This window comes from Molossus molossus, unplaced genomic scaffold (assembly GCF_014108415.1).
Source record: "Molossus molossus isolate mMolMol1 unplaced genomic scaffold, mMolMol1.p scaffold_m16_p_5, whole genome shotgun sequence".
Lineage (NCBI taxonomy): Eukaryota > Metazoa > Chordata > Mammalia > Chiroptera > Molossidae > Molossus > Molossus molossus.
Window position 1 is genome coordinate 51,132,959 of NW_023425388.1, and position 23,232 is coordinate 51,156,190.

The following is a 23,232-nucleotide window of genomic DNA, read 5'->3' on the forward strand; positions in this document are numbered from 1 at the left end:
TCTGCTGGGGGCTTCTCTCACCGGGACTCGAGACTCCCGGGAAGTGGACTGGCAGAAGAGTGGGCCAGCTTGCGTCGCTCCGGACCCAGCAGGAGACCCGCGGCGTGAGGTGGCCTTTCCGGGCCAGGTGGGCTGGCGAGCCGAGGCGGCGGCGGCGACAAGTGAGGAGTGTGTTGGACAGGGGCCGGCATAGAGACTGGCACAGAGAAACCATGGCCCCGCAAAACCTGGGCACCTTCTGCCTGTTGCTGCTGTACCTCATCGGGGCCGTGATCGCCGGGTGAGGAACGGGCACCCGCGCGTTACGGGGCCCGTGAGTCAGTCTTGGCTGGGACGAGGCTGGAAGTAGGAGGAGGGTTCGTAGCCGTGGTGAGACAGTGGGGTGGAGGAATGGGTAGTGGGGACCAGGCTGGTGGGGAGATTAGGAGAGCAGTGGGTGACACGAGTGAGAAGGGCTTAGATCCAGAAGTCCTATAGAGCTAGACTTGTCCGGAGGGTTGGGAGTTGGATGCGGTACCAAACACTGCGGAACGAAGGGGGCTGCTGAGCTGGAGCAGAGGACGAATATTGAGCCTGCAACGAGCCATTGGGGAGCTGATATTAAAGTGGGTGAGTTAGTGCCAGGCTGAGTGAGGAAGTGAACAGAACATGTAGGGAAGACATGCTGGGACTGAAGGAAATTAAATTGAGGGAACAAGGCACCCTTTGGAGAGTCCTTGTACAGCATCTTGGGATTTTGAGCCTAAGCTGCATCATGCCTCACTGTCTCTCTCCATGGTACATTTTGAAAAGCTGAATGGTGTTATGTGCGGGAAGAGCATTTCACCAACAGGTAGTACACTGGGATTCTAACCCCCTACCCCTATCCCTTATGAATTATGTGACCTTGAAGGAACCACCTAAATTCATGTTCATAACATGAGGATAATAATGTGTTTCCCGTATGAAGGGAGTAGGACCAACTGAACTCTTGAGGATCCTTCCAGCCTTTAAGATCCATGATCCTATAAGCCTAGTGACCACAGGATATGATATTCCAAGCTTATATTTTAGAATGTAGGGAATAGTAAGGTCTTAGCTTCTAACCAATAATAGGTTGCTCTCAGAGAAAGTCCTACCTAGCAGCGCTTTAAAATTTAAGTGCTTGTTACTCTTTTAAAGGCTTTCCCCCTTTGCATACATGCTTAAACTTTGTCATTTTTTTCTTAAAAAACATCTGAGCTGTAAAGAAAAAACAAATTAACTTCTCCTAGGTAATGCTTTATTTTTGTTAGTACTTTTTACACTTAAAGCAATAAGAACACTAAGGTGTTTAAACAAAATATCAGTATAAATATTGTTAATACTGTAGCTTTAAACTCCAGTCTTTTTTTTTTTTAATCCTCACCTGAGGAGGTTTTTCCATTTTTTGTTCAGATAAAGTGGGAGGGAACGAGAGAGAGAGAAACATCCAGTGGTTGCCACCCACACAACCCAACCAGGGCTGGGGACAAACAGCAACCAAGGTGCGTGCCCCTAGTGGGAACCAAACCTGAGTCTCTCTGGACTGTAGGCTGATGCTCTAACCGCTGAGCCAAACCAGCCAGGGCAAACTTCAGTCTTTTATAAAGGTGTCTCTTGGGCACTGTAATCTTGATGCTGAGTTATGCCGGCTATCTTTTTCCTGTATTTTCCTGAGCTGTTACTTAACTATTTTTATATTAAGCATATTGTAAGTAAGCCTTATTCTTTATACAGTTAGCTTTTTTGTTATTAACTTTAGTGAACCTTTTTATTTAGTTAGTTCTTATCTCAAGAGATATAAAGTTTTTGCAGATTTTTGGGACAAGGTTAAAGCACCTAATTAATCCTCATGGAACCCTTTGTGGGTGATAATTTTTAAAACTTATGTTAAATGATTTTCCTATAGTGTGACTAAAAGCTTATGAAATATTTTTAATTTTTTAATTAAATTTATTGTGGACGACATTGATTATTAAGATTATATAGGTTTCAAGTGTACAATTCTGTGATACATCGTCTGTATATTGCATTGTTTGCCCACCACCCAAAGTTAAATCTGTCTTATATCACCCAAATCTTGGTGCCCCAATGCATGTTTTATCTCACTGCTTTATAAAATTACCATCACTGCTACATTAGTGTGTCCATTGTGAACAACTCTCATCCCCTTTGTTGACAGAATGAATGCATTTTCAGAATAACTTTGGTGGCTAAAGTGACTCTGGCAAAATGAATAGATTTTTGTGAGCATGCTTATTTATTTATTTCATTCAGTGACTATTTACGGATGTGTTTATGGGTTGGATACAGTCCCTGTTCTGAAAGTTTATTATAGTTTTAGTCTATCTTCCCATTGGCCCTTCTTGCAAAGATTTCCTTTATAATTAATTTGGTTCCAGTATAGTCTCTTGCAAGGAGGTCTGTGGATCTCTACCTTATCTTGATACCCAGCTTGTACCATAAGCATATTTGCACCTCCTGAGACCAAATGGATATTTTTCTCCTTTCAGGGTTCTTATTTGGACTTTGGCTTAACCCGTATGTTAATTTCTGAAGTTAACTTCAGTCACTTCAGCTTTAACATTCCAACAATGCTGTTAGTTGGGATGTTTATGAGATGCAGTCTTTTTGAATAAAGAAAATCATCCTTTCAGGATGTTATTTGACCTTTGGAAACAGTCAAAAGTCATTTGACGTCAGTAACGGGAAAAGGAGAGAGTTAATTTTATTATACGCTTATTGTTTGAAAATAACATGTAAACGTAAAATAAGAAAATTATTTTCTTGACTTAAGGTAGTTCTAAGAGAAGAATGCCATAGACATTTTTGAATAATTCTAGCATTGCTCAAAAGGTAGATAGTAGCTCACTGTGATTACTTCAGTGTATAAGATTCATTACAAATTCTGCTGTGTTCTCTTTCTAGTCCTTCTTTTTTGTGTATGTGTCACATGTGTACTTTCATTTTCCTGCCTCTTATGTAACTCCTTAATGAATTATCTTTCTCTCTACCCACTCCCCAGGAGAGATTTCTATAAGATCTTGGGGGTGCCTCGGAGTGCCTCGATAAAGGATATTAAAAAGGCCTACAGGAAACTAGCCCTGCAGCTTCATCCTGACAGGAACCCTGATGATCCACGGGCTCAGGAGAAATTCCAGGATCTGGGTGCTGCTTATGAGGTGAGTCAGAAAAAAAAAGATAAAGTATTAATAAAACACACAGATTTAGAAAAGACTGTGTAACACAGGGAAACACTCTCTTCTTTCACACCATTTCTTCTTTTTTTTTTATTCGTTTGAAAGAGAGAGGACAGGAGAGGGAGAGAGAGATAGAAACATCAATGAGAGAGAGCATTGATTGGCCGCATCATGCATGCCCCCCACTGGGAATTTGGCCCACAACCTTGGCATGTGCCCTGACCAGGAATTGAACTCTTGGTGCATGGGTCGACACTCATCCAATGAGCCACACCAGCCGGGCACGACATTTCTTCTTGAAAATAGGCAATAAATAAAAGTAAAAATAGTAGTTGATGCTGTATTGTACACTAAAGTTTAGATGCCATTTCCTGCCTTTTTCATATTATATTTGTTTTATTAAGGAGAATAATGTTGAAAAAGATGATAGAAAGAAAGTTAGATTGATGGGTGAATAAATAGATTGATCCTTAATCAACCAGTTTGGGAGCTGGAGCCAGAAACAGAAACAAAATCTAAATAAGGATTGCAAATCCGCATGCCTGTATGGACCAGACAAATAACATTCAGGGCAGGTATAAGATAAAGCATGACAGTGGATATTCTGCCTTCCATATTGGGAATCAATATGGATTGATCAGAATTGTGACAAAGTGAAGCCTTTTTGCTGCATTTCAAGAGAGCAGCTGTTACACAGCCCCACTCAGTTTTTGTCGTATACAAATGCAAACACTGTTGCCAGATAATTTAATGTTTCAAGAGAAGTAGAAATCTGGATTTTTAAGTAAATTCTCTTGATTGTAAAATTTTAATAACTAATTCAATTTTAAAATATTCATGCAAATCAAACAAAATAGCAGTAGTTTGAATTTGCAACATCTAATCTGGTCAAAACACTTTAATGTATACCATCTCATTTACTCTTCACTAGAACACCATGAAATATAGTAGAACAGAGCATTCTTATTCCCATTTTCTTTTTCATTTTTAACAACACTCAGGCCCTGGCCAGTTTTTCTCAGTGGTTAGAGCATCGGCCCGTGGACCGGAGAGTCCCAGATTCAGTTCCCGCTAAGGGCATGTACCTCAGTTGCGGTTTTTCCCCGTCTTTGGTTGGGGTTGTGCGGGTGGCAGCCACTCGATGTGTCTCTCTCACGCCGATGTTTCTCTCTCTCTCTCTTCTCCCCTCTCTCCTTCCCACTCTGTCTGAAGATAAATGCTAAAAAAAAAAACAACAACAACACTCAGGAATATTTACTGAATGTTTAATAAATTATTTACTATTTGAAAAACTGTTATACACTGAGTTTTTCAACACTGTGGTGAAAATGTTTTACAAATAAGCTGTTGATAATCTTTCATTCTATTAATTTAGGAGTTAGCTGGTTTGTATGTGTTGTAATTCACCTTTCCTCTAGAAATAGAATAAGAGATCTGTGGTGTTATTTTATTTTTCAGCTTTATTGAGGTATAAATGACAAAATTATAATATATTTAAAGTATTCATGATAATGATTTGGTATACATTGTGAAAGAATTCCACCCATCTAATTAACACATCACTTCACATATTTATCTCTTTGTGGCGAGATTTTAGTTGTGCTTTCTTAGAAAATTTCAATTATACTATAGAATGTTATCAGTTCTCGTCACCATTTACTTCCATTTTCTAAAAGGGCACAAAAAAGAATTAACTCCAAACATCATGGAGCTACAATTTCTGAATTAAAGTTAAATCTCTGTATAGTGAGAAGACTAGAAACAAATATGAAAAGTATCTTAGTAGTGGAAAAACCCCAAAGGAAGGGATCCTAAGGCTTCCTAGATTAAAGAAGTGAATGAACTAAAACAGAGACTTATATTCAGCTGAAACCTAGAACTAATGGGGCCCCCCTTTCTTCTCTTGGCACCTTCAGGGATCCTATAGGACTAAATATCTAACTTCAGGCTTACAAATAAACTTGAGAGGGTTTGTGTACCCACTTACATTATATGTAACATTTTGTTTCTTGTTAATAATATGGAGTCTATATTTTTGCACTATATTTGCCGTGAATATTCCCATTGTTTGCTAGGAACCCAATACTCAAAAAAAAAAAAAAAAAAATTTCTAAGGAAGCTGTAGCTATAAATTCACCATGCTCTTTAAAGAATCTACCATGTTCTTTAGCCATACCCTAGGTAGGTTCATTCATAATATTGCAGTTTATTTAACTCTAAGGACCTTTCTAAGTCACAAGTTCAGTTCTGGGTTGTTGTTTTTTTATCATTCATTTGATTGCTTTTGTTTCTTAGCTAAATTAGAGTTGTAAGGTTGAAGAATCTTTTGTGAACACAAATCTGTCTTCTCTACTGAGCTGGGATTACTGCATTTTAATTGGTCGATACTTTGTGGGTTGGTTGGCCAATCAACTAACCTTTCTTATTTCTTTTAGAAATAAAATAATGTCCAAGACCATAGAATAAAACTGTATTCCTTAGAAGAAAAGGAGGAAGTGAATGATAATAGATAACTTTAAGGGTAGTTTTGGGGGAATTATTCCAGAAGCCTCAGTATCTGAAAAGAAACTGACTAAAAAGTAGTCTTGGTTTTGAGGTTTTGAGATGGTATTTCTTATTGATCCAAATGAAGACAAGACCAGAGAAGGAGACTTGAAAGTGGAAATATTGTAAATCCAAATTGCGTAATAATAAGAGTGATTTTGCTTGTTTTTTAAGTTAACTCTGCCCATTTCTGTTTTTCCAAAGTAGCTACTTTTTAGGATATTTACCAAAACATTTCTTCCTCTCACCTGGTCTACCATGGTGGCTTTAGTCAAATACTCTGATCACTTCTGGATTAACCCATTTGTCTTTGCTTTTAAGAATGCTCACTTTCACGTATACTCAAAACTTTTTTATTTATTCATTTAATCCTCACCTGAGGTTATTTTTCTCTTTATCTTCGGAAAGAGTGGGAGGGGGAGAGAGAGAAACATTGATGTGAGAGGGACACATCGACTGCCTGCCTCCCACATAAGCCCAATCAGGGCAGGGGACAAATCACAACTGAGGTAAATGCCCTTGGCTGGAATCGAACCTGCAACTCATTGGTCCACAGGCTGACGCTTTACCGCTGAGCCAAACTTACCAGGACAAAATTTTTTTACTCTTCTAAATATATCTTAAATGTTAGTAAATGTTTGCTGGGCCCCTTGCACGTCATTTATGCCTTGAGCCAAAAGTGTGTCCTGTTTACATATGGCAATCAGATCTTCCCTTTCTTTTGCTGAGTCAACAAGCCCCATCTACTTCCAACCTCTTCTCCTGAGCCAACACAAGTATGGGTTTGCAATAACTTTCTCCTTCACTCTGTTTAAATAGGAGTTAAAAATATCAAGGAAAGAGTATTCATTTATTTAATTTTTGGAGATATATGTATGCATATACTGCATAGTGCTCTAAATACAGGGGAAACTTTTTCAAAAGGAGAATTCTGAAGGTTATGGAAGTTTATTTTGTTTTTACATTCTTTTAGTAGTATGTATGGAATGGGCCCAATGAGAAAGCATATACCTTTGACTATGCATGGTGTTTTCTAAAACCATTAAAACTTCAAAAAGTCTTTTCAAGCTGTGAAATTGACCTTGAGCAACCTTCACAGAGCAGTGTTCCTTTTTACTCTCTGCAGTTCAAACACGGGAGGTTATGAACTTAAATGTATATATGGCAGACGGCATTCTTCCAAAAATGGATTTCTACAGACCCTCCAAAATGAAAAAGGAAATGTGAAAATATAGCAGTAAAGGCCTTTCTGGAGAGTCTATCATTTGACTCCCTTGACTTGCCAATCTCTGTGTGTGTGTGTCAGGAGGGGTGGGGGGTGTGGTATAGACATGTAGGGCTGAGCAAATTTTATGGCTGTCCTAATTTATTGTTTCTGGCACTAAGGGCAGTTTGTCATAGTTATATCCTAGTGTAAAGTTTAGGGAGATGATATAGCATGGTGGTAAGTAGCATACACACTGGACTCAAACTGCATGGGAATTTATCTCACCTCTCTTCTGTTACTGCCCTCACCTTCATAGCCACATCGTTAATCTCAGATATGAATTTTATGTGACTGGGTTTGGATAAATTTAAATTAAAAACATGAATTGAACAATCTGGAAATTACAAAATGAACAATACATCAAAGACTTTAGTCTACTAAAGAAGATAACTTTAAAAACATGCCTGAATACCATATATTATAAAAACTAAAATCTTAGTACAGTATGGGAGTTTAAAAAACCAGGAATATGAATGCACCCTAATGAACATTAACAACTCATGGTCTTTTTTGTCCCCAGGTTCTGTCAGATAGTGAGAAACGGAAACAATATGATACTTATGGCGAAGAGGGATTAAAAGAGGGTCATCAGAGCTCCCATGGAGACATTTTTTCACAGTATGTAATTTACCCATCTGAGAATGGAGCTTAGTGATTATTAAAGAATTATCCTTGCTCCCTTGTTCAGAAGCTTTTGATGAAGAGTGAAACTCAACTGATCTTTGACCAAAAGGCCAGTCATCCTCCCTGTGGCGGTGTGCTCTTCCTTTTCACAGAGCTCCAGAAAAGACAGCACTAAAGGGCTTTCCATCTACCACCTGTGTCAGTCCAATTAACCCTGACAATGTTGAGGGGAAGATATATGTTGGAAACCAATTCATCCTCATCTCCTCACTGTATTAGCCTTTACAAACCATTTAATAAGCAAAGTTACTTTTGTAAGCATAGAGAGAGAGAGAGAAATTCCTATTCCCATAACTAGAGCTACCTCTCTTATACTATCAACATGAGAGGGACAGTTATGATAACCAGCATCTGGTGAAGAAATTAGAGTAGAGGCTCTATCGCCTGCTGTGAGATGGCTTTCTGGAAGTGCTAAGTGGCTGGAATAGTAAACACCTTTCCTTCCCACTCGTTGAATCCCACTTCATTGAGCATTTGAATTTCCACATGCCCTGATGATGTCATATACTAGGAGGTCTTAACCTAGGGTTTCAGGTTAAGTTATATACAAAAAAAATGTTTGAATATGTATTTCTATGGGGAGAGGGTTTATTGGTTTTTTTTCAGATTTTCAAAGGGTTTGTGAACCCTTCTCCAAAAGAAGTAAGTGAGTGTCGGATACAATAGTGTTTGGGGGGTGACAGTAGATTTTCAGTACTTGTGAAGATGTGTGAGTAATATGATTAGGAAATCCTTTTCTTTGCCCCGGGGTTGATTTGGGTTTAGCCTTTTAGGGCAGGGTCCTGTTCCCCTTGGCTAGAAGCGATCCCTAGGGATGCCAAAACAGAAAAATTTTGTTTGTACCTCTCCCCCTCGTCCCCCCACCTCCTCCCCAAATCCTCCCTTTCTGCTTTTATTTAAGATTCAGGAATCCGTTCACCAAGGTTGATTGACAGGGGGCAATTATATAGTTGTCATCATCACTGTGCTGACGTCTAAGGCTTAATAACACCAAATATTAGCATTAGGATTAGAGCACCTGCACAACTGAAGTGCACTGTTTGTATTCATCGCAAAGTGATGCCTCTGTTACTTACACAATTAATTTTGGCCTTACAGAGATCAGAACTTCCTTTTCTTAATGTTTAGAATTTTACTAAGACTGAAGCTTTTATAGTTTATTCCACTATATACCCAAGATTTTTGTGCAGAACAGTAGCTTTCACAAAAGTTAGTTTCTAAAAGACATATAAAATGAACATTGCAAATGTTTAAAATTACCATTAGGTTTACCATTACATTATTTATATATACTATTCCCTTTCTCAATAAACCCATTATATCTTGATATTCCTCAATATTGAAACATTATTTCATAGATTAAGCCCAATTGAATTCCTTGGTATACTATATACAGGCACTATACTATATATCTGGACAATATTAAAAAATAAGTCATTTTTGTGGTGGGGCCAATATAGTTAATATTGTAGAAATTAAAAATTATATCTAATATGTAACTCCAATGCATTAAAAATGTCTTTCAGTTTTGTACAATATTTTGGTAGGACACAGTATTTTATGAATGTGAAAAAACTCAGTCATTGTAAGACATGAACTCTGATTTCTTTTCCTGTTAATTTTACACTTATCTACAGCTTCTTTGGAGATTTTGGTTTCATGTTTGGAGGAACCCCTCGTCAGCAAGACAGAAATATTCCAAGAGGAAGTGATATTATTGTAGATCTAGAAGTCACTTTGGAGGAAGTATATGCAGGAAATTTTGTGGAAGTAAGTTCAAACAATACAGCTATTCATATTGACTCACAGAACTTACTCTTTTGACTGAAAACGAGGGGTTTCTGGGCACCTTCTCTATCTTTTAGGGGTGGGGAGAGTGACCAGTTGTGTAGAACTGCTTTAATCATAATCCTTGGTTCATGATACACTGTAATTGTGTAGTGAACTCATCACCCAGCCCAAGAACTAAAAACAATACCACCACTTACATGCACCTACGTGCTGCTTCCCTATTACGTTCCCCTGCCTCCCTTCAAAGGTAGCTGCTAACATGAATTTTGTCTTTATTCTTCCCTTGCCATTCTTGCTTGTTGTGAATACCTGATTAATATTGTTTACTTTCATTGTTTTTGACTTTGTAAAAATGGTATCACACTGTACATTATCTTCTGGTACTGGCTTTTTCCATCCATGTTGTTGCTTATAGCTATAATTCAGCTGAGTAGAATTTCACTGTGACACACCAATAGACACATTGGTTATTTCCAGTTTTTTTCTATTTCAAACAATGCTTTTATGAACATTTTTGTGTATATATATATATATATATATATCCAAGTACATATGAGCAAGAGTTTCTCTTGGGTGGTTATAAGTAATATTGGAATTGCTGGGTAATATGAATCAACATGCATTTGTATGAGATAATATTATATTGTTTTCTTAATTAATTGTTACCAACATTTTTACCTGCACTTTATAAAAGATCCTATGGAACTGCCTACCTCTCCAATACTTTGAATTATCAGATTTCTCAGTTTTTACCCATTAAATGAGTATAAATGTTATCTTATTGTGGTCTTAATTTGCATTTTTATTAATAATTAGGATAAGCACTTTCATATGTTTATTAACCATATTTGTTTCCTGCCCAAAATGTCTTAACCATTTTTCTTTTGCCCTATTCTTACTAATCTCTAAGAAAAGTTTATTCTTTTAAAAAAAAAAAACAAAACTCTTAAACTTCATTTAAAAATTGATTTGAGAGAAAGAAGGGAAAGAGAGAGAAACATCGATTGGTTGCCTCTGCATGCACCATGACGGCGGATGCTTCAGCCAACTGAGCCACACAGCCAGGGCGAAAAGTTTATTCTTACCACTAATTCTTTGTTGGCTTATGTGATACAAATATATCCTGTCAGTTTGTGACTTGTCTTTTCATTACATTGAAGGCGTATTTAAATGAAAAGAAATAATTAATTTTACTGTGGTATATTTATCAGTGTTCTCTTTTATGGTTAGTGTCTTATTTAGGAAATTCTTCTCTGCCTTAAAATCAGAAAGCATTTTACCTATTTTTTCTACTAAAACTGGGGGATCTTTCAACTTGAAGTTATTCGTCTTTTTTAATTTCGGAAAATTTACCTCTACTACATTTTCAGATATGTAATCCATTGGCACTTCTACTTCTATCTGCTCTTAACTTTCTTTTAAATATTAAAACATATTTCAACTTCTTTATCCTTCCCTGCTTCCTTCTAGGATAGTGCCTCCTGGTCTCCCAGCTCACTACTTTTAATCTTCAGCTATGGCCATTCTAACCCCATCAGCTGTGCCTTTATTTCAACTCATATTTTTATACATAATATTTCTACTTGATTCTTGTATTATTTCTTATTCTATTTCATTTTGCTAATGTCTTCCTTTATCTCCTTAAGTATTACCACGCTTGTATTAATTTCTTAGACTGTTTTCTCTAATAGATGTGCCTAGTAATATATGTGTTATCTATCCAGTTATATTTGGGAGGGTGTGGTAGATAGTTGGAGTCCTTTGGTCTCTAGTTGTTTTAGCCTTTGAGCTCATATGACCTTTGTGGAAATCAACACCTCGCTTCCCTTACAGAACATATTAGGGCAAGCCCTTAGCTAGTGGTTTTAACTGTGTTTTGTTTTCTTTGAGTTTTTGTTTGATGCTGAGGTCTGTTGTTTTCTGGGAAGGTGGCCAGTTAGTGCTTGTCCTGAGGTAGTCAGGAACAAGACAAGAGCAGAACTTCAGCTACTTCTTTCCAGCATCTCACTGTCCCTGCTAGCCCCTGTTGCGCCTATGCACACCAGTTCAAAGCAGTCTTCTATCTCTGGAGTTTTCTCACACGTTTGTGTTACCATTGTTTCCTAGAATTCATGTTTTCTTGTAGTTTTGCCAGGATTTTGGAAGAGATAGCAATAGCTTATACATATGTATCATCTTGACAAGAAACATTTTCTTCTTGGTTGTGGCTTCTGTTCCAAATAGTTGAAAAAAAGAGGACTAGACATTACAGAATATGCAACTGGCTTGTAATACCATTGAAGAGTAGAGAAAAGGGCATTCAAAATATGTGGATCATTTCTCCTTCAAAAACGGGACAGCTTGTTCAGGTGGGAGAAGAGAGGTGAGCCTAGTGAATGCCCGTGTTCCCGTCCAGACCTGTGGTCTGCGGTCATCGCTAGTACACAGTGTACATCACTGTTTGCAGTGAGTGTGCTTCTAAATAAATTCTTTTTAATCTAATTGTAAAGGATGTCAGTGACCTTGCTATTTAAATGACCCATAGTAAATTCTTTTTTAATCAAAAATTATTTTGAGAGAACACAGTGGTTAAAAACATGGACTATGGAGCTAGACTGCCTCGTTTAGAATTCTTTCTCTGCCATGAGTTAGTTTTGTGACCTTGGTTGTCTTAGTGAACCTTTGTATGCTTTCATTACTTCCTCTGTAAAATGGAAATAATAACAGTACCTACCTCATACGTTTGTCGAGAGGATTCAATGACTTCCTATAGGTAAAAGTGATTAGAGCATTGCTTGGCACCTAGTAAGTGCTATAAAGTATTTGTTCTAATTACTGTTGTTGTTGTTATTTATTCTGTTGACCTGGGCTGTTGCATGTTGCTAGGCTTTCAGGGATTTATCTCCAAGCATTTATATCATCCTGCTGCGTGAGCTCGTGCTTTGTGATCAGGTGCTTGACTAATTAAACAGGTAAAAGCAAGAATACATGTCTCCATATAAATTAGCTTTCACATACTTAAAGGGATTAACATATTTGATTGCAATCAACTACAAAGAGATGATCATTGTGTCTCTTCTTATGTACTAAAGTATTTGAATTAAGATAGCACTGAAGCAATCCTAGACTGAGCTGCCTGAGACAAGGAATCGTTTTTATTAAGTTAATCAGAGCTAATCCTCTGGTAGTAGCCACATACCAGCTCTTAAAGGCTGTGGTTGTTCTTCAGGGGTTTGCTTTTCACAGCTCAGATTTCTAAAAGATAGTAATTCTGTAAACTACTTTAACTCAGTAGTATTTCCTTGTACCTTTGAAATGCTGATATATTACACATTATTTTTCAGTTCTCTTCTTTCTTACTCCGTTTTCTCCAACTTTAGAATGTGAGTCATTTAAATATCTGTCTGTTTCATTACTGTTTGGGGGCTGATTTGTAGCTCCTTAAATAGTTCTCTCAGCTCAGGTCTCCCTGGGGGATAGCTGCCAGAAAAGGGAAAGTCCCACCCTGGCACATATGCAGAGCCCTGGTCAGTTCAGGAAGCCAAAGGCTGTTTGAGGGAAGCTCATATTGTATATGCACTTCTTAGGTCGTTAGAAACAAACCTGTGGCAAGGCAGGCTCCTGGCAAACGAAAATGCAACTGTCGGCAAGAGATGCGGACCACCCAGCTGGGCCCAGGGCGGTTCCAGATGACCCAGGAGGTAGTCTGCGATGAGTGCCCTAATGTCAAGTAAGTGACATTCGTTCTACCAAGAGATACTTTAACCATTTTATTTGTCTAGTAAAATGCTAATGGTCCATCTCTAGACAGTTTTTTTCCCTCCTTCTCCTCACTCCTCATTCTCCTGTTCTGCCAGAGGATAGAACAAAGAAATGGTATTTCTTCTATATCTTCCTTTATGTTTCTGAACTAATAAGCAGTGGCCTATATTTCTGAATATACCCGATAAACATTTGATGTTTCATTTTTCCTACTTGGAATCTTAGAGCAATATTATATGTCCAGCTAACATTTCAGATTAGAGAAGTACCATTTGCTGATTGTGTTATAAATACAACTATTTAATTGAACCTTAAATTGTATATATCAAAACTAGATCAACTGTTTGTGTGATTAGGGAAAAACTCAAATAGGATAAACTTCTGCTAGATTCCTACTAAACATGACCCTGTCCCTTCCAGATGCAATGGTATATCGATGTGAGTGGTTTTCTCTGTTGTGGACCACACAGTTCAAAGTAATTAGTCCTCTGAGGCTTTTTTGGAGGCAGCAGTTGCATGATTATATACCATATAATAGGAGTTTTGTCCTGTTCTGGCAAGTAGATGTAAACAGATATCAGATGGCTTTGTGGACTAGAGGTACAGGATAGTCTTCCAAGACAAAGCTCTGCTAGACTAAATAAAACTTTAATTATTTGCGTCTGGGGTTTGGTTTGTATTTTCTTTTTTTCCATGTTAACTTCTCTCTGTCTCAGACTAGTGAATGAAGAACGAACACTGGAGGTAGAAATCGAGCCTGGGGTGAGAGATGGCATGGAGTACCCCTTCATCGGAGAAGGTACAGTATTGGCGTTGATGTCTTATTATCATCACTTTCTGCTCTGTTTGCTTGTGCGTACCTCCCACTCTCACCTCACCCCTATTCTTAATGGCCACATAGTAAATGCACATATTCTTTCCAGCACTCTTCAGTCAGTTTAGGACACAGAAAGCCTGTTATGACCATCGTGCTTGGTCACCTTAAGCAGTAGCATTACTGTTTACCCTTTGAATATCGTGTTCAAAAATTACTATCAAGTAGCCCAAGTTATATAAAAATTTAGGGCGTTCAGACCTTAATGGATTAATTTTAACTCATCAATGCAAGAAGATATGTAACTCTAGTTGTACCTTACTCTGAGACCTAACTTTTGGGATTAAATTTAAAACTCTAAAGAAACAAAGCTATAAGACCTCAGGTTCAAGAAATCAATGAATCATTCTCTGTTTAGGAAATAGGTCAAGTTATCTATTGCTGTGCCTGAGGCACAGGCGGTCTTCACTAATGATCTGAAACTTGATACAACCAGGTAGAGACACTGCTTTCACAGGGAGACTTGCTAGAGACACCTTAGGTAGGGGTTTTAAGATATTTTCTCAACTGCCAAATAGATTTGCAGTGTCAGACATGTGTGGCTTACATTTGGCTCTCATCTTTTCTGATAGGTGAGCCTCACGTGGATGGAGAGCCAGGAGACTTGAGGTTCCGAATCAAAGTCGTCAAGTAAGTAACCTAATTTTACAGGCCTTCACTCAGCACCTGCTCTTCTGATGAGTCACATTATAGAAGTATGGGTAGCCACCAGGGCACTTCCAGACTTCTTCCTCTGCTTAATGTCCTTCATACCCTCAATGAATACTTGTAACTCCTCAGCAATACTGAAGATTTGGGGTTGGGGCCTAGGACTGAGCTTCGTTATATATTTACTCAGGACCTACAAATGGAAAAGATGTTAGGAGGAAAGAATAAGATAAGTAGCCGTTAAAGAGAAGCAAACAAGCATGGGAAGTTGAGGAGACCTGAGATATAACGGGAAATGTAGTGCATTCAGAAATGGGGGACTTCTCCATAGAAAGGCGCTTCCATCACATGATATGCAGCTTCTGTGCAGAGACAGCTCTCTGTTGGCTTCTCTTCAGCACGAAGTGCTGCTTAGACAAGAATTTCGCCTAGGACTCAGGCTTTCTTGTTTATTATTTCTCTCCTGTTAGCACTTTGGAAACCAGTGATACCTTTGCTTCTAAGGATTCTTTGAAACAAGATTCCCACCTAAATGTGGAGAAATGGGCCCCCACCACCTAGGACTTTTCCCTCACAGCACTTCAATCTCCATGATCTTTTCCCCAGCTTTTCCCGCCTTGTCTTTCTCATCGCCTCCCAGAGAAACTGGAACGTGTGCTTTTCCCTGAATAAACCTGGTATTTTCTCAAGTCCTTGTCTCTCCCAGAATTCCCCCTTGCCCTATCCTCATTCTCCCCCATGCCCACCTTCTCTGTATCTCTAGAGCTGACTTAGCCTTGGGAGCCTAGCTCTGAAAACCTCTCCAGACCTGTTCCTGATTCCCGACTCCTCAGCCCCCACTGCCAGAAGGTGTCCTTCTCTCTTTTCCATAATCCAATTACTTGTACTTTTATTTACGTATGTTGGCTTCTGCTGATTGTAAGCTCCCAAAGAGTAGGGTTTAATAAATCTTATACACCTTAATCAGTTAATGCTAAACACAAAAGAGTGTCTAATAAATGCTTATTTTTTAAATGAGTGATATTCATCATTTTTCTAAATTTTCTAAAAACTTTCTAAACTCATCCCAAAGAAAGATGGAAATTAATGATTTGTACCTTATTCTGTTTTAGGCACCCAATATTTGAAAGGAGAGGAGATGATTTATACACAAATGTGACAATCTCACTAGTGGAGTCTCTGGTGGGCTTTGATATGGATATTACTCACTTGGATGGTCACAAGGTAAACAAGCTGATTTTCATGCTTCCTGCCTGTCCTCTTAAAGCTTTCATGTCTAAAAATGGTGGTTTTGAGGTTATTTCAGCCACTTCAGTCATATTTCAAGCCCATGGGGGCTTCTTTCCCAGGCTCTGTGCTGCTTCCTCTCCTCACTACTGCTGAGTGTCTGGGCAGTTCAGCTTTGCAGCTGACTGCACAGCCTTTGTCAATCTTGTCCTTACTATTTTACTTGTTTCCTGTTTCGTTTTTCTTTCTCCTTTTCTTTTGAAAGCCTTCTCTTCTTGGCCTCCAGTGTTCTAATGAGTTTCCCTCGCCCCTTCATGCTCTCTGCCTCTGCTGAGATGTGACATGAGCTCGGAGCACCAGTGTGCACTAGGAGCTGGTATTGTACTTCAGGAGTACCAGTGCTGCTCTGGTCATTCCCTTTTACTTTTCAGGTACACATTTCCCGGGATAAGATCACCAGACCGGGAGCCAAGCTATGGAAGAAAGGGGAAGGGCTCCCTAACTTTGACAACAACAACATCAAGGGCTCTTTGATAATCACTTTTGATGTGGATTTTCCAAAAGAACAGTTAACAGAGGAAGCAAGAGAAGGTGAGGGGTATAATATGTGTGAGCATGTGTGTTCGTGTGTTGGATGTATGAGAACAAGGTGGCTAAAGAAGACAGGCAAGCCCGGCCAGTGTGGCTCACCGGATTGAGTGTCAGCCCATGGACTGAGAGGTCCCGGTTCGATTCCTGGTCAGGCACATGCCCGGGTTGAGGGCTCAGTCCCCAGTGCGAGGCATGCAGGAGGAGGCCGATTGATGTTTCTCTCTCCTTCTCTATCTCTAAAAAAATCAATAAAAACATAGTTTAAAAAAAGAAGAAGAAGAGATAAGCAATAAAAGCAAAACCACCCAGTGACATCAGACACCAACTACTGACAACAGTGAATACAAGACCGGAATAAACTTGCCTTTCTATAAAGGCAGTAGTAAAAATTCTTCTGACACTGTGTTACCAAAGGCTGTGTAAGCTGAGCTTTGAAACGGAGGGAGTGATAGATTGTGTGGATGTGTGGGTGTGAAAAAATCGCTGAAAACAAATGCGCTAGACCACACTATTAGAGGAGCGATGAGGTATCCGTTAGGGTTAGAGGCATGGGGTGATGTCTGCCGTGACTGGTTGAGAAGAGGGCCCAGTTGGTGGGTCCTAAATAAAACTGGAAAGAGGACAAAGATAAAGGAATGGAAGGCAGCTGAAGGGATTTCATTCCATTTCGATTGCCTTTTGTGGGGTGTGTGTAGTACGCATGCTTGAGAGACAAAGACAAGGGATCTCTTAGACATACATATGCATGAGTGCGGGTATCCACATGTGATGAAGTCGGACTTTGGTGGTTACTAGTTTAATTCAGATCATGGTTGTCAAAAGTCCTTCCGTGGGCCTCCATGTGAAACATGCTGTTTGTACTCCAGGGACGTCACCTTGTCGTTAATGGAGCCACTTCTTCATTCTTTCCTCAGGTATCAAACAGCTACTGAAACAGGGATCAGTGCAGAAGGTATACAATGGACTGCAAGGATATTAAGAGTGAATAAAATTGGACTTTGTTTAAAATAAGCGAATCGGCGATATTTATTATCTACGAGTTTTTTTGAGGTTTTTTTTTTTTTTTTCAATATGCAAGTTTGGCTTAATTTTCTCTTGTAATGATCATTATGAAATGAATAACAAGGTTTAGGAATTTGTTCATTTTTGTTCAGAAAAGAATGACCAGCAAAGGTTTAATAATACCTCTCCCTTTGGGGATTTCTTGTCTGGTGCTGCCGCCTGAGTTTCAAGAATTAAAGCTGCAAGAGGACTCTAGGAGCAAAAGAAACACAATATGAAGGGTTGGAGTTCATTGGTAGCTATTTCATTGAAAACACCAACTGGAGAAGTCTGTTTTTAAATACATTTTGTTGTTAATTTTTCTGGACTCCTGTTTCTTGTTAGTTCAGCTCCGCTGTTGTCTTTTCCATCTCCATTTTGGTCACTTTCCCTTCATCTGCCAGTTTCCCTCCTTGGTGCCTGTGAGTCGGGCTGTCTTCGCATCAAGCAGGATGGATGCGTCAACCTGCTGAAGAGTGATAAAGGCTCAGTCCCCAGGCCGGTCTTCAGAAGGGAGCTTAGGGCAGGTGACTCAGGGTTACACAAAGATCTCATTGTCCTTGAGAAAGTGTGCTTCCTCACTCAATATGGGAGTAATGAAGAAGGCACTTTCGCACATCCCATCTCAGTTGACATGGTGAAAAGCCTTTGGTTTGTGTTACGAACTAGGATTACCACTGGCTCTAGAAAATGAATGTGAAGTGGGATTGTGAATTCCATCTTGCCTCTTCCACAGCACCTAATTCAGATGGTGTGTGAACCCCTCATTTCTCCACGTTGCCGTCACGTCACACTTCGCATGCACTTTTGGGCGTCTGGCCTCAGCCTGTGAGTGCCGAGGCTGTTGAGTGGTTCCGTTGCCGTGTGTGGAGCTGCCTTCCGGCCATCAGTGTCGTTCCAGCAGCCTTCCCCTTCGGCTGCCAATGCTACTACTTGCCTTTTCATTGCCTTTTGCCCGTTTTACAAAAATGAGTGCAATCGGTGAAAAAAATAGGAAGTTATTAATTTAGTACAATTAAGAATAAGGTGAAAAGCAGTACACCTTTAACTTCAATCACTCTGGGCTTGAGTAGTTTAACTGTTCACTTGTGAAGGAAAAGAACAAAATTACAAAGCTTATTTGGAATACTGAAAAATCTACCTTCAAAATTAAATGAAACCACATAAATACATATGTAAGTTTAGTGGACTTTTTGTACATTTAATATTCATTATGTACTGGGTTGCCCTAGTTGAACATTTCATAGAAATAATCAACATTTCCCTTACCTATCTTAGCCTAGAAGAGCTCTTGATCATTATTTGCACTTGCTAATCCCCCCTCTTCCAAGATTTTTGCAAGAATCAGTCATATACTAAGCTAGAGTTCATAGTCTTCCTAGAAAGACCCCACAGATAATACTCTTGCTACAAATAAGAATGTTAATGAGGTGTTTATTCATGATCCGGACTGCCATGATTTAATGAGTTATAAAAGAGTATTCTTTCATTATTTGACTCTGAGCTTCAGTTCACCCTAAGTGCTTTCTCTGAAGCCCATTGTAATGTGGAAGGATTTGTATCAAAATTCCACAAATTTTCTTGTAATAAAGAAAACCATAGTAACAGGGTGGTGGTGATGGAGATGATGGGAAGATCATAAAACCAGGTTTCAAAGCCCAGGCTTTTGCACTGTGGTGTAACTGCGCCCCAGAAGTCAGTGCTGTCAAAACTGGCGTGGTGGTCTCTGAGGCAGCAAGCTCCCTACCCGGTGGACTATGGATAACTGTTTGTCCAGGGATGTTGTAGCAGGGATTCCTGGGCTTGGAAGTGTGTAGTAGTCAATGTGTAAGTTCCCATCAAGCCAGAAGCTTCTATATATTACAGAGTTTTCAAATGAAGGACTATGAAAACTGGTTCTCTTCTATCACTCATTAAATATATATATATTTGTTGAGTGTTTACCATGGGCCGGTGTCTGTTCAAGTGCTTCATATGAATGAGCTCAATTCTTTGGAAGAGGAACTGACTGCTGTCCTCAATTGACAGTTGAGGAAGTTGAGTTACATCTCACAGCTTAGAAGCAGTGGCGCCAGTATTTGAACCCAAGCAGACTGCTCCATAGAATGTACTCTCAACTGCCATGAAGTCATGACTTCTACTTAGAGAAAGTAAATACTGTGGAAAAAAGGATTTTGGGTAGTGATGGTGGGAGAACAGATTACTGTATCTTCAATCCTGAAAGGAAAAATGTCATTCCTGTGAGATATGTAATTAAGCAGAAAGGGTGTTGGCCTGGGGTCAGACTCAATCTCTGACACCTGCAAAATGGCAATAATGAAGGGTGGTATGTTTTAACCTGAGCTCGTGTGAATTTCTAATGCATTTTGGCCACTCAGTTTATTTATATTTACTTCCTGGTCCTCAGCTGCATTCACTGTTGGTTAGGTTGCCCGATTCCTGAACCCTAATTGGATGTTTGTGCTCAGAAATTACTGTGTTTGGAAAAGGGAACAGAATATGAAAACTTAAAACCAATTTCAAAAGTTGCACAGGTTGTGATAAGAAATGGGAATGGAACAAGGATTTTATTGTATTCTTTGTAAAAACGATAAGCTGCTACTAGCCCTAGTAACATCTACCATGAACAAAAAGGCATAAGCAAGGACTCCAGGAGATAAGCAGAGAATAAAAAACGGTTTGGTAAGTGTTCATTTCAAAAAAGACTCTAGTCTGTCAGTGATTGAAATGTACCAGTTCTCATGAGCAAGAGTTGAACACAGGTCACAGGCAGTGGGAGCCAGTACACTTTCTCCCGTGATTTATATGTCAACGAGCCCAGATTCTTTCTCTTTCCACTAAATGGAATCAATACGAGTGGTATAACTTTAGGCACAGTGCCCCTGAATGCAGCCAGCCTGAGAATGTCGTAGATGGAGGGCAGTCTTGTCACAGCCCGAGTGTCCATAAAACCTCTGCAGCTGCCTTGTCTAACATGGTAGTCACACGCGGCTACTGAGCACTTAAAGTGCAGCTAGTACACACTGAGGTGCTATGAGTGTAAAATACACACTAGATTTTAAAGATTCAGTGAAAAAACGTGTGAAATATCTCAATTTTATATATTGATTAAATGTTGAAATTATAGCATTCTGGGTATAGTTGGTAAAATATATTAAAATAATAAAATACATTATTAAAATTCACCTGAGTCAGTTTTGTTCTGGTTTATTTTGTCATCTTTGTTGTGCTTTACTTTTTATTTATTTTTATTGTTGAAACTATTACAGATATCCCCCTTTTTTCCCCATTGACCCCCTGCTTCCTACTCCCACCCGCCTCCTGCCTTCCCCAGCCTAGTGCCCCTGTCCATTGGTTATGCATATATGCATATCAGTTCTTTGGTTTATCTCTTCCCACTCCTTTCCTCCCCCATCCCTCTGAGGTTTGTCAGTCTGTGCCCTACTTCCATGATTCTGGATCTCTTCTGGTCGACAGCTTATTTTGTTCATTATGTTCCACAAATAAGTGAGATCATGTGGTACTTGTCTTTCTCTGACTGGTTTATTTGGCTTAGCATAATACTCTCCAGGTCCCTTTCTGTCATTTCAAAGGGTAAGAGATATTTCTTTCTTACAGCTGCATAGTATTCCATTTGTAAAGGTACCACAGATTTTTTATCCACTCATCTACTGATGAGCTCTTGGGCTGTTTCCAGATCTTAACTATTACTGTGAACATAGGGGTGCATATATTCTTTCTGATTGGTGTCTCAGGCTTCTTAGGATATATTCCAAAAGATGGGATCACTGAGCCAAATGGCAGTTCCATTTTTAATTTTTTGAGGTAACACCATATTGTTTTCCATAGTGGCTGCACCAGTCTGCATTCCCACCAACAGTGTGCTAGATGTTTTGTTCTTGTTTTTACTTTTTAAAATGTGGCTATTAAAAAATTGAAAATAACAGATGTAACTTACATTTTGTTTCCATTAATACCACTGCTACCAAGTCACTCCTCAACATGGAAGGAGAGGATGAGGACTTTGGGATGCAGTGCTCATATTCATCTCCATTCAATTACCTCATTCAATTCAGCTCAATGGTTCAGACTATTAAGATGTTTTCAGGATCCCTACTCAATCAGCCAACATTTTGTCTGTGCTTCTCCACTTGATGTTATCTGCCTTCTATATTGGCTGAGACATTAAGGTTTTCATACAAACGAATAAAAGTGCTGGCCAAAGAGTTGAAGGCCAACTCTTGGATTTTGCCACTAAAAGCCTCTCCAGGTTGTCATTCATCAAAATATCAGGGTAAAGCCATAGCAACCTTCATGGAAATAACTGATTTTGTATCTAGCCATAGTTCTTTATAGTGTCTACAGGATATGCTGAGAGGCCTGGTTGAAATCCAATTATACAACCGCCTATTAGGAAATGAGATATGTCAACATAACTTAGTCTTACTGAGCCCTTCCTGGGTCCTAGGGATCAGCACTTTCACATCTGGTGCTTACAGGTGATGCCTACCATGGCTGTCATACTTCTAGTAAATTTACCCATCTCTAGTATTTGGTGTGACCCCTTCCACTCCCACCCCCAAACTAGCATTAGGGGGACCAACTCATCCCTGTTTGCCTGGGACTTATTTGTTTCCTGTTTTAGCACTGGAAGTCCCACATCCCCCAGACCCCCTAGTCTCAGGGAATCCAGGATGGTTGGTCACCCTAAGGTCTAGCATTAAAGAGGCCAATTGCATGGAAGCCCCTGCAGCTCGCCATTCACAATTGTCATGGATGAGTGCAGAGCACTGGCTGGAGGGGCTGGAGGGGCTAGAACCAGGCTAATTTCTGAGAACGTTCCACAAAGGAGGAATCCATGGGAAATGTGCCTGGAGAACTAACAGGTCGAGGCCATGGTGCAGCTGGGGCCAGTATGTGCAGGGGCAGGCCCGACGCGGGCTGTCCTTCCCAGGCTGGTTCACAGGTTGGCGTGCGTTAAGAACAACATTCCCTTTTGGACATTTTCTGTAGGGGCACGGGGAGAATCTTTTATTTTTTATTTTTTAGTTGTATATGCACCTCATTCTTTATATTGAAGATTAATGGAAATATTGCATGTACTGACTATGTGATTAAAATGTAAACTTAGGCACAGCCAATGTGGCTCAGTGGTTGAGCATCGACTCATGCACCGAGAGGTCGCTGGTTCGATTCTCAGTCAGGGCACATGCCCAGGTTGTGGACCCAATTCCCAGTGGGAGACATGCAGGAGGCGGCCGATCAATGTTCTCTCTCATTGATCTTTCTCTCCTTCTCCCTTCCTCTCTCTCTCTAAAATCAATAAAGAAAAAAAAATTTGTAAAGAAAATGTAAACTTAGTACAATTGTCTTTCACTGTTTTCCATTTATTTCAATGAATATCCACTCAGACTACGAATATAGGCTACTTACATGGTTCTGGGCTTACAGTCCTCTAAAAACACCTTTAAACTACTTTTTCTGATTGTGTGTTGGTAAAGTTCTCCCACCTTTGTTTGACTTTCTTTTTATTTCTGTCTGTTTTTGTTTTTATTTGTTATGTAGTTATTTGTTTTGTGAGTCTTGAGCCAGCCATCTTTTTAAGGAACATATTAAGGGTTCTC

At 39.4% G+C, this 23,232-nt stretch overlaps 1 protein-coding gene across 1 annotated transcript; it reads left to right on the top strand.

Moving 5' to 3' along the window:
• The first annotated feature begins 18 nt into the window (after positions 1 to 18).
• On the top strand, positions 19 to 17,931 carry DNAJB11 (DnaJ heat shock protein family (Hsp40) member B11). The gene is made up of 10 exons (XM_036243646.1): positions 19 to 280; positions 3,026 to 3,182; positions 7,532 to 7,629; positions 9,333 to 9,465; positions 13,053 to 13,195; positions 13,944 to 14,026; positions 14,674 to 14,731; positions 15,862 to 15,973; positions 16,408 to 16,567; positions 17,482 to 17,931. The coding sequence occupies exons 1-10, from the start codon at positions 213 to 215 to the stop codon at positions 17,544 to 17,546; spliced, it is 1,077 nt and encodes a 358-aa protein (XP_036099539.1). The 5' UTR covers positions 19 to 212; the 3' UTR covers positions 17,547 to 17,931.
• The last annotated feature ends 5,301 nt before the right edge of the window (positions 17,932 to 23,232 follow it).